The following is a 12,402-nucleotide window of genomic DNA, read 5'->3' as shown; positions in this document are numbered from 1 at the left end:
CATAAATATGTCTTCACATTTTCTTTGTGGTGGTTGCTTTTTGTAAATGTCTGGGCTAAGAAACGTGTTTTTTTTTTCCCTTTTGTTTTGTATCCTAAGCTTAAGTTTTCCAACTCAAGCTAAAGGGTAAGAAATCCCTTAGAAAAAGAAGATCCTATATTTTAAGAAGTACACTGACAAATGCATGAACTATTTTGTTCTATTACAATTTTACTGATTATATGAGTAATCTACTAAGATGCATGGAAATATAAAGTATCAAATAGTGAAAATCTTCTGAAAGCTACTAATATGAGGAATTCTAATTGCAATGTCATAAAAAAATGTTTTAAATTGTTTTCAGGAAACTAGAAAAACATAAAATTACTTAAATATACTAAAAAATGTATCTGAGAATGTAGCATACATCAGAATCTTAGAGTACCTTGGGATGATTATAAACATAAATCATTAACATAGATACTACATAACACTTTGGCAATAAGGAGTTCATGATCTGAGCCATAGTCAGCTCCCAGTCAAAGAAACTAGGGAAAACCACTAGACCATTCATCTATGGCCTAAATCAAATCGCTTACGATTATACAGTAGAAGTGACAAACAGATTCAAGGGATTAGATCTGATAGGTAAAGTGCCTGAAGAACTATGGATGGAGGTTTGTGATGTTGTACAGAACACAGTGATCAAGACCATCCCCATGAAAAAGAAATGCAAAAATGCAAATGGTTGACTGAGGAGGCCTTATAAATAGTTGAGAAAAGAAGAGAAACTAAACGCAAAGGAGAAAGGAAAGATACACGCATTTGAATGAAGAGCTCCAAAGAATAGCAAGGAGAGATAAGAAAGCCTTCCTCAGTGATCAGTGTAAGGCAATAGAAGAAAACAATAGAATGGCAAAGGTTAGAAATCTCTTCAAGAAAATTAGAGATATCAAGGGAACATTTCATGCAAAGATGGGCACAATAAAGGACAGAAATGGTATGGACCTAACAGAAGCAGAAGATAAGAAGAGGTGGCAAGAATACACAGAAGAACTATACAAAAGAGATCTTCATGACCCAGATAACCACAATGGTGTGATCACTCACCTAGAGCCAGACATTCCAGAATGTGAAGTCAAGTGGGTCTTAGGATGCATCACTACAAACAAAGCTAGTGGAGACGATGGAATTCTAGTTGAGCTATTTCAAATCCTAAAAGATGATGCTGTGAAAGTGCTGCACTCAATATGCCAGCAAACCTGGAAAACTCAGTAGTGGCCACAGGACTGGAAAAGTCAGTTTTCATTCCAATTCCAAAGAAGGACAATGTCAAAGAATGTTCAACTACCGCACAATTGCACTCACCTCACATGCTAGCCAAGTAATGCTCAAAATTCTCCAAGCCAGGCTACAACAGTACATGAACTGTGAACTTCCAGATGTTCAAGCAGAGGAACCAGAGATCAAATTGCCAACAATCGCTGGATCATCAAAAAGCAAGGGAATTCCAGAAAAACATCTACTTCTGCTTTATTGATTATACCAAAGCCTTTGACTGTGTAGATCACAACGAACTGGAAAATTCTTCAAGAGATAGGAATACTGGACCACCTTACCTGCCTCCTGAGAAATCTCTATGCAGGTCAAGAAACAACAGTTAGAACTGGATATGGAACAATGGACTGGTTCCAAATTGGGAAAGGAGTACATCAAGGCTGTATATTGTCACCCTGCTTATTTAACTTACATGCAGAGTACATCATGTGAATTCATTCATGCTGGGCTGAATGAAGCACAAGCTAGAATCAAGATTGCCAGGAGAAATATCAATAACCTCAGATATGCAGATGACACCACCCTTATGGCAGAAAGTGAAGAAGAACTAAAGAGCCTCTTGATGAAAGAGAAAGAGGAGAGTGAAAAAGTTGGCTTAAAACTCAACATTCAAAAAACTAAGATCACAGCATCTGGTTCCATCACTTCATGGCAAATAGATGGGGAAACAGTGGAAACAGTGGCAGACTTTATTTTTGGGGGCTCCAAAAGCATTGCAAATGGTGACAGCAGCCATGAAATTAAACGATGCTTGCCCCTTGGAAGAAAAGCTCCGACCAACCTAGATAGCATATTAAAAAGCAGAGACATTACTTTGCCGACAAACATCCATCTAGTCAAAGCTACAGTTTTTCCAGTAGTCATGTATGGCTGTGAGAGTTGGACTATAAAGAAAGCTGAGCACCAAAGAATTGATGCTTTTGAACTGTTGTGTTGGAGAAAACTCTTGAGAGTACCTTGGACTACAAGGAGACCCAATCAGTCAATCCTAAAGGAAATCAGTCCTGAATATTCATTGGAAGGACTGATGCTGAAGCAGAAACTCCAATACTTGGGCCACCTGATGCGAAGAACTGACTCATTGGAAAAGACCCTGATGCTGGGAAAGATTGAAGGCAGGAGGAGAAGGGGACGACAGAGGATGAGATGGCTGGATGGCATCACTGACTCAATGGACATAGGTTTGGGTAGACTCTGGGAGTTGGTGATGGACAGGGAAGCTGACTCAATGGATGTGGGATACCAGACTCTGGGAATTGGTGATGGACACAGCCTGGTGTGCTGCAGTCCATGGGGTTGCAAAGAGTCAGACATGACTGAGCAACTGAACTGACTGACTGACATAACTCATAGAAAGTTTAATATGTGATTAGCATGTTACATTAATAAAAATAAACCAACTATAACAAAAACTCTAAACGTAGAGCAGGTTATCTTTTAGAAAATGTAGCTGTGAAGAAAAAAACAGTAAAGGAAAATAAAAACTGATTTTCTGAATATCATAAATATTACAAAATTTATGTTAAAGCAAGTCTTCTCTGACAAGCTTATTTATAGTTTAATGTAAATATTCCTGGGCTCATTTTGTTTACTAAATTTGTACTGTCTAAGCACAAAGAAAATTACCTCTAACTTTATCATAGTATTTTTTAAACAATATAGTGCCTCAAAAACTTGAGAATAATAGCATTAAGAGTAAATCTGTAACATGATACCATATATTCAAAAGCAGTATAAATTAAAACTTACAGTTGAGGAGATCACTAAGTCAGCTATCTAACTGGTATTATCTGCTCAGTAGACTTACGAGCATGGTCTCTAGAACCAACTGCCTTTGTTCAAATCCTAATTCTACCCCTTGCACAAATTACTATCTAATGGTGTGCTGGTAAACACACACCTCTGATCTTAGGGATCAGAGGTGGCAGGCTTGATTTAGAACACTTGCCAATTTCCATAATTGTAAATACCCCCTGTCATGACCAATTTCAAGCTACCAATGTAACATTACTGAACACACAATTGGCTTTGATAATAGATAATAAGTATATACCTACTAAGGTTTTGGTAGGCATTAAATGAGCTTAAATATATGGCATATAAAGCATTCAATAAATATTAGCTATCATCATCATCACCATCTTACTAAATTATCAAAAATAATAATTTTATATTTTGGTAAATCCTAGGAATGAAATGTGTTACAAGCAAATGAAGTTTTAACTCCTTCAGCATGTAATTTAAGGCACTGAATAAATCCGCCTACTTAGCAGGATTTTCCCCTTTTATCAATCTCTTATATGAAATTATATGTACCTCAAACTATATTATAATTTGCACAGTAGTACTATTATACAAATATTATTTGAACTTGAAATAGAATAATACTTTTATACTTTATATAAAGCAATAGTTTCTAAAAAAATTTGTTCACATCAAATTATTCTAGAAAGAAATTTACATTGCCAGTATAATAATCTAAAAAATATCAATAGAAAAGTTCAGTATCTTCAAAATTTAAAGATATAAAGTAACTAAGATTAAAAACCCAACTTCATCAAATCTCATTAAAACTACCTTTAGAAACACAGTATTAACAATAATTCATATAAATTCAGAATATTTGATTTAGTCATGATTTTAAAAATAATCACTGCAAAAAGAACCCTATTTCTGTCATTCCCTTTTTTGTGCTTAGAAAATTTTCAATAAGTGTCAATTCAGTTCTATGTATTTCCACATATTCACAAGATTAAAAATGTAAATGTCAAAATATGAAATAGTGTTGAAAGAATAATAAAAGATGTGAAAAAGAAAAAAATCAAATTATTTTCAGTGAAATTTCTTAGATTTAAACTAAGAGACAACAAAAAAAGGCAAGCCTTGGCCTTAAACTCACCTGTAAACAAAAAACAAAATATCCACTAGCGCTTTGCTCTGCAATGACATCCTCCATGGTCCTCAGGGTGGTGCCCAGGTAAGAATTCAGGAGCTGGGTAGGAAGCAGGCCAGCTGAAGACGCCACCAGATAGTTGGGTAAGGAGAGGTCAGTGATCTAGAGGAGCATTAAACGGGATGATTCATTACCAAGTAAAACTTCAGTGTCACATAGAACTGTGCATGCAAGTCTTCCTAGCAGTTTTCTTTCAGAAGCAGAGAGAGCTGAACTACTTTTCAAAGCGTTCTGATTTTTAAACATGATTATACATGGAATATATACAGAATGTAAAAGATCTACAACGAAATAAAAGTTAAAGAAAAATTTTAACATTCTATTGCTGTCATTGAAAGCTGACATGTGTGACTATTGTTTTTTTCTTACACATAAATAAAAAGGTGCAGACACACACACATCACTTTGTAGAAACAGTTTTTAAAGTCTTCCTCATGTCATTAAATATTCTTCATGCTTGTTTTTGTGCTTAGTCACTCAGTCGTTTCAGACTCTTTGCGACCCCATGGACTGTAGCCCGCCAGGCTCCTCTCTCCACGAGGATTTCTCCAGGCCAGAATCCTGGAGTGGGTTGCCATGCCCTTCTCCAGGGGATCTCCCCAACCCAGGGATCGAACCCAGGTCTCCCACATTGCAGGCAGATTCTTTACCATCTGAGCCACCAGGGAAGCCCAAGAACACTGGAGTGGGTACCCTAACCCTTCTCCAGGGGATGTTACGGACCCAGGAATCAAACCGGGGTCTCCTGCACTGCAGGCAGATTCTTTACGAGCTGAGTTACCAGGGAAGCCCCTAAATATTCTTCATAAACCTAAACAGCAATGTGGTCACTGGGTTTTGAAGCCAGGTAACTCTAACTCTAAAATGACATTTAAGTACAGTCTTTGAATGTCAGTTTTTCCATCTGTAAAACGTGCGATATGTGTAAATATCTTAACAAATGCCTGGCACATGATCAGCACTCAAAAAGGTACAAAGTATCATTATACATTTATACTACATAGCACAATTTAACCATTCTTTTCCTGTGGAACATTTAAACTGCTTCCTTAATTGTTTCTTTGTGTACATGTGACTATGTATTCTTTGGCTATTACAAATTTTTTAAAACCTGTATGAAAACCTTTGTGTATAACCTGTATGGGAGTCAGTATCTAAACTATTTCCAGTAAATCCATCTCATGGTATTCATGCCCTTGTGTAATCCTCTGCCCTAGAGTGTGGGCTGGACCTAGAGCTTTCTTCTGGCAAATAGACTATCACATAAGTGATGAGATGTTAGTTCCAAGATTAGGTTACAAAAATAACAAGACCTCCGTCTCTCCCTCAGGAAGGTAAGTTACCATGCTGTAAGTAGCTCTTTGGAGAGGTCTCTGCTACAGCAAGGAATTGATGTCTTCAGCCAAAAGCTAGTAAATGCCTAAGAGCTGCCAACGGCCACCTGAGAGCGCCTGGAAGCAGATTCTTCCTCAGTTGTGTCATAAGGTGGCTGCAGCTCTGGTCAACATCTTGAGTACTGTGAGACAACCTGAATTAGAGGCACCTAGCTATTCTGTGGGCTTCCCTGGTAGCTCAGTTAGTAAAGAATCCGCCTGCAATGCAGGAGATCCAAGTTCGATTCCTGGATTGGGAAGATCCCCTAGAGAAGGGATAGGCTACCCACTCCAATATTCTTGGGCTTCCCTTGTGGCTCAGCTGGTAAAGAATCTGACTGCAATGTGGGAGACCTGGGTTCGATCCCTGCGTTGGGAAGATCTTCTGGAGGAGGGCATGGCAACCCACTACAGTATTCCTCCCTGGAGAATCTCCATGGACAGAGGAGCCTGGTGGGCTACAGTCCACGGGGTTGCAAAGAGCTGGACATGACTAAGCAACTAAGCACAGCATAGCTATTCTGTACAGGAATTCTCGACTGACAGAAGCTGTGAGATATTAAATGTTTATTAAGCTATACAGTCAGCAAAAACAAGACCAGGAGCTGACTGTGGCTCAGACCATGAACTCCTTATTGCCAAATTCAGACTGAAATTGAAGAAAGTAAGGAAAACCACTAGACCATTCAGGTATGACCTAAATCAAATCCCTTACAATTATACAGTGGAAGTGAGAAATAGATTTAAGGGCCTAGATCTGATAGATAGAGGGCCTGATGAACTATGGAATGAGGTTCGTGACACTGTACAGGAGACAGGGATCAAGACCATCCCCATGAAAAAGAAATGCAAAAAAGCAAAATGGCTGTCTGGGGAGGCCTTACAAATAGCTGTGAAAAGAAGAGAAGTGAAAAGCAAAGGAGAAAAGGAAAGATATAAACATCTGAATGCAGAGTTCCAAAGAATAGCAAGAAGAGATAAGAAAGCCTTCTTCAGCAATCAATGCAAAGAAATAGAGGAAAACAACAGAATGGGAAAGACTAGGGATCACTTCAAGAAAATCAGAGATACCAAAGGAACATTTCATGCAAAGATGGGCTCGATAAAGGACAGAAATGGTATGGACCTAACAGAAGCAGAAGATATTAAGAAGAGATGGCAAGAATACACAGAAGAACTGTACAAAAAAGATCTTCATGATCCTGATAATCACGATGGTGTGATCATTGACCTAGAGCCAGACATCCTGGAATGTGAAGTCAAGTGGGCCTTAGAAAGCATCACTACGAACAAAGCTAGTGGAGGTGATGGAATTCCAGTTGAGCTATTTCAAATCCTGAAAGATGATGCTGTGAAAGTGCTGCACTCAATATGCCAGCAAATTTGGAAAACTCAGTAGTGGCCACAGGACTGGAAAAGGTCAGTTTTCATTCCAATCCCAAAGAAAGGCAATGCTAAAGAATGCTCAAACTACCACACAATTGCACTCATCTCACACACTAGTAAAGTAATGCTCAAAATTCTCCAAGCCAGGCTTCAGCAATACATGAACCGTGAACTTCCAGATGTTTAAGCTGGTTTTAGAAAAGGCAGAGGAACCAGAGATCATAGAAAAAGCAAGAGAGTTCCAGAAAAGCATCTATTTCTGCTTTATTGACTATGCCAAAGCCTTTGACTGTGTGGATCACAATCAACTGTGGAAAATTCTGAAAGAGATGGGAATACCAGACCACCTGATCTGCCTCTTGAGAAATTTGTATGCAGGTCAGGAAGCAACAGTTAGAACTGGACATGGAACAATAGGCTGGTTCCAAATAAGAAAAGGAGTTCATCAAGGCTGTATATTGTCACCCTGCTTATTTAACTTATATGCAGAGTACATCATGAGAAACACTGGACTGGAAGAAACATAAGCTGGAATCAAGACTGCCGGGAGAAATATCAATAACCTCAGATATGCAGATGACACCACCCTTATGGCAGAAAGTGAAGAGGAACTGAAAAGCCTCTTGATGAAAGTGAAAGAGGAGAGTGAAAAATTTGGCTTAAAGCTCAACATTCAGAAAACGAAGATCATGGCATCTGGTCCCATCACTTCATGGGAAATAGATGGGGAAACAGTGTCAGAGTTTATTTTTCTGGGCTCCAAAATCACTACAGATGGTGACTGCAGCCATGAAATTAAAAGACACTTACTCCTTGGAAGGAAGGTTATGACCAACCTAGATAGCATATTCAAAAGCAGAGGCATTACTTTGCCAACAAAGATTCATCTAGTCAAGGCTATGGTTTTTCCTGTGGTCATGTATGGATGTGAGAGTTGGACTGTGAAGAAGGCTGAGCACCGAAGAATTGATGCTTTTGAACTGTGCTGTTGGAGAAGACTCTTGAGAGTCCCTTGGACTGCAAGGAGATCCAACCAGTCCATTCTGAAGGAGATCAGCCCTGGGATTTCTTTGGAAGGAATGATGCTAAAGCTGAAACTCCAGTACTTTGGCCACCTCATGCGAAGAGTTGACTCATTGGAAAAGACCCTGATGCTGGGAGGGATTGGGGGCAAGAGGAGAAGGGGACGACAGAGGATGAGATGGCTGGATGGCATCACTGACTCGATGGACGTGAGTCTGAGTGAACTCCAGGAGTTGGTGATGGACAGGGAGGCCTGGCGTGCTGCGATTCATGGGGTTGCAAAGAGTCGGACACGACTGAGTGACTGATCTGATCTGAAGCTATTCAATTTTGGAGTCATCTGTTACACAGCAAGAATAATAGAATATGCAACTCCATATTTTAGGATAGATCATTAGGAATGGAGTAACTAGATCAAACAGTAAAAACTGCTTTCCTAAAAAGTTCACACTGATTGACATTCTTATCAGTGAGTAACGTATGTGTGACCATTTCATCATACTCTGGCCAATTAAAAGTTTTAAATTTTAATCCTCCTTAGTTCCATGGGGTTGCAAAGAGTCAGACATGACTGAGCATGCACACATGCATTAGTTTGAGAGGGGTAAAAATGATTTCAATTATTGTTTAATCTGGCTTTCCTTGTAGTTCAGTCAGTAAAGCGTCTGCCTGCAGTGCAAGAGATCTGGGTTCGATCCCTGGGTAGGGAAGATCCCCTGGAGAAGGAAATGGAAACCCATTCTAGTATTCTTGCCCGGAAAATCTCATGGACAGAGGAGCCTGGTGGGCTGCAGTCCACGGGGTCACAAAGTTGGGGGCAACTGAGCGACTAACACTTCCTTACTGTAATTTTAATTTACGTTAGTTTTAAATATGCACTTTTCTATTTACATTTCTTTGATGGCTTTATTTGTTCACATTTATTCATTTTTACTGAAATGTTAAAGTGTTTTCTTATTTATTCATGACATTTATTCTTTGTATAAAAAGGCAACCTTTGCCCATGCTGTGTGCTAAGTTGCTTCTGTTGCGTTAGACTCTTTGCAAACCTATGGACCACAACCTGCCACGCTCCTCTGTCCACAGGATTCTCCAGGTAAGAACACTGGCGTGGGCTGCCATATTTTTCTCCAGGGGATCTTCCAGATCCACAGATGAAACCCACATCTCTTATGTCTCCTGCACAGGCAGGCAGGTTCTTTACCACTACTGTCACCAACTTTTGTCCATAATATGTAGCAAGTATTTTCCTCTGAACTGTCTCTTATTTTTTGTTTAGACATACAAACATTTCTAAATTTATATAACCAAATATTATTGTTTCCTCTGATCTTCCATTGCTTTTAGCTTCAGAAAGTCTTTTCAGATCCCATTATTAAATTTCTCCCTATATTTCTTTTCTCAGTATATTTTCCTCTTTAATATTTACCACCAATTCCTTCTGCAATTTATTAGAATTAAAGGTTGATGATATATCCTTACTCCTCCCATTCCCCAGTAGCCAATTTTCCTAGTATCATGTATTGAATAATCAGTAACTTCTTCAGCAACTTGTGATGTTTATTATAAATAAAGTTACTGTATTTAAAGGAGCCTATTTGGGGTTCTAATACTGTCCACTGATAATCTTTTATATATATTTTAAATTAGAGGATAATTACAATATTGTGATGGTTCTGCCATACATCAACATGTCTACTGATATCTTAAATCTTGTGTTGAAACCAAATTATTGTAAAGACTATCAGTTTAATATCTCACAAGGAATTTCTAACTTTCAAATTCCTTTTCTTACTCTTCTTTTTAAAACTTCCATAACTATTCTTACCTATTCATTTTTGCGAATACTTTTTAGGATCACTCTGTCATTCAAAAAACTAGTAAATATTATACTAGGATTAAGATAAATTTATAAATTAATCTGGATAGAGATGCAACCTCCAGAATATTCAGTATTTTTATCAAGAAATGTTTTTATAATAACTTTAAATCTTCCATATTTATTACTAAAATTTGGTGGTTTTATTTATATATATCAAGCATTTCTTATTAGTTTATTTCTAAATATTTTACGTTACAGATATTGTGTGTGTGTACTCAGGCACTTTAGTCATGTCTGACTCTTTGTGACCCTATGCACTGCAGCCCCCCAGGCTCCTCTGACCATGGGATTCTCCAGGCAGGAAAGAACACTGGAGTGTGTTGCCATGCCCTCCTCCAGGGGATCTTCCTGACCCAGGGATCGAACCTGCATCTCTTATGTCTCCTGCATTGGCAGGTGGGTTCTTTATCACTAGCACCAACTGAGAAGCCCATAGTTGTTACTACAGCCACTAATTTTGAGAATAACTTCCATATCTTTATCTGGGTATTGCTGTTATATAAGAAAGCTAGTGGCCACTTTATTAAATTCTATTTTTATTAATATTAAAATCTGGTGTTTTAATGAGTTATAGGTTATTCTACAACTGCAGTCTAACCTAAAATTATGTAAAGCTACATTCACCTCTACTCATAGGTGATTAGTAGCAGACACACCACTGCTGATTTAGAAAGAATTCTGCAGTGTGACTGGTTGTTAAGATTCTGCTAAACAATGACTGACTCAGTGACTGCAAGATGCTCTGGAAGGTATCTGCCAGAGATAGACACAATGACACAACTTTTACCTTGAAGAATTTGCACACTGACAAGTACACACAGGCAGAAGGGGAGCCTTGAGAAGAACTGCGTGGGAAGTATTACAGAGTAAACAGGGACTAAAATCTCTGTAGGAGTGGGGGCCAAAGGGCAACACTGTGGGATAAGAGGAATTTGAACTGAACGTCACAAGCTGAACATGGGCTTCACAGGGGAAGACGGTGGAATGGAGAAGGGAAGGGGTTCCAGGAAGGGAATGAATGGGGTCAGCATGGCACTCAGGGTGAGGGCAATGCAGGGTTATCAGTAGTCAGCAGTGTAGTCTGGAGTGTTTAAAGTGCAAGGCGCTCCTGCAGAACAAAGACAGGGCAAGTCTTTGAGAGGACACTTGGGGAATGAGTTTGTACTCAGCAGAAAAGCTCTGAGGAACGTAATCCAAGAATGACATGAACGGGGCTAAGTTTTAGGAAAGTTCCTCTGCCAGTTTGGGGCACTTGCAGTAATGGAAAAACTTTCTTTAGAATTAAACATGTCCAATGTATAAAGTAAGTAAATATGACAAAAATCAATGTCATAAAATTATATTATAGTAATATTATGTGTTATGCAAGTTATTTTCTAAGTAAGTATTTAAAATGTCAGAATGCAAAGCTTCAGTTCATAATCTTTAAATGTAATTAAAGTTTCCCTAAAGAAAATATATATTTAACATTTATGGATGACAGCAATAACATCTAAATGGCTATTTTAAGAACAGATATTATAAATCTGAAACAACTCTGCCACTTAACTCTTTTAATGAGACCTTTGTCCAAAGCATACATGAAAGTTTACCAAACCTTTCATTACCAAATCTCACCCTACAGAAAAAGGAAGTGTTATGATTTACATATAGTTCTTTTTTGAAAAGCTGCATAGCTAAATAAAGCAAAGAAACTAATTTCAGCCAATTACAGTAAAACTGTTTTGCTAGCACATCAAATAATTTAGCCAATATTCAAAATAATAATGTACACAGGCACACACAGTTTTCAAACTAAGTGTATTAAAGATAAACAAATTTTAAATTATCCTAATATCACATTTCCTATAAGCCAAGATCATACTCAGACATCTGCATCCAATCTTGGACAAACATAGTTAACGTACAGCACTTGATCTCACAAAGAGATCCATCCAACCTTCTTTCCCTAGAAAGCCTTTACCCATGGACATTCTGTAAAATCATTTATTTATTATCTTTCGTCCACACTGGCTCTCTCTAGCTGTGGTGAGTGGGGGCAGTCCTTGCCGTGCGGTGGGGGCGTCTCTTGTTGGGGAGCATGGGCTCTAGAGTGCGGGGGCTGCAGCAGCCGCTGCCCATGGGCTCCAAGCACAGGCTCAGCAGTGGTGGCAGATGGGCTTAGCTGCCCCACAGCATGTGGGATCTTCCAGGACCAAGGATCGAACCTGTGTGCCCTGCACTGGCAGGCAGACTCTTAACCACTGGTCCAGCAGGGAAGTCCTACCCACTGACTTTAAAAAAATATGTCTCCTTATCCTACTTTCCCAAAAGACATTAAATGTGAACCCAGAATAATCCTACTGGGAAGTCCTGCCTATTATACCCTGGGGACTTGACTCAGGACTGTTTTCCTACTCCAAAGACTCAGAAATCTCAATCTAGGATGTCAGTGTTATCCTGCTGGTTAGCTTCTATGATCAGAAATA

At 38.7% G+C, this 12,402-nt stretch overlaps 1 protein-coding gene across 2 annotated transcripts in view; it reads right to left on the bottom strand.

The window, feature by feature from the left end:
* Positions 1 to 12,402, bottom strand: part of TMEM64 (transmembrane protein 64) — a 38,482-nt gene that overhangs the window by 14,569 nt on the left and 11,511 nt on the right. For both annotated transcript variants that reach the window (XM_070802932.1, XM_019973468.2), the window contains exon 2: positions 4,217 to 4,372. In XM_070802932.1, the coding sequence (XP_070659033.1) occupies positions 4,217 to 4,372 (156 nt within the window). The remainder of the gene's footprint in view (positions 1 to 4,216; positions 4,373 to 12,402) is intronic.

The sequence above is a fragment of the Bos indicus genome, chromosome 14, assembly GCF_029378745.1.
Source record: "Bos indicus isolate NIAB-ARS_2022 breed Sahiwal x Tharparkar chromosome 14, NIAB-ARS_B.indTharparkar_mat_pri_1.0, whole genome shotgun sequence".
NCBI classification, from domain to species: Eukaryota; Metazoa; Chordata; class Mammalia; order Artiodactyla; family Bovidae; genus Bos; species Bos indicus.
This window is presented reverse-complemented; position numbering and strand designations above follow the sequence as displayed.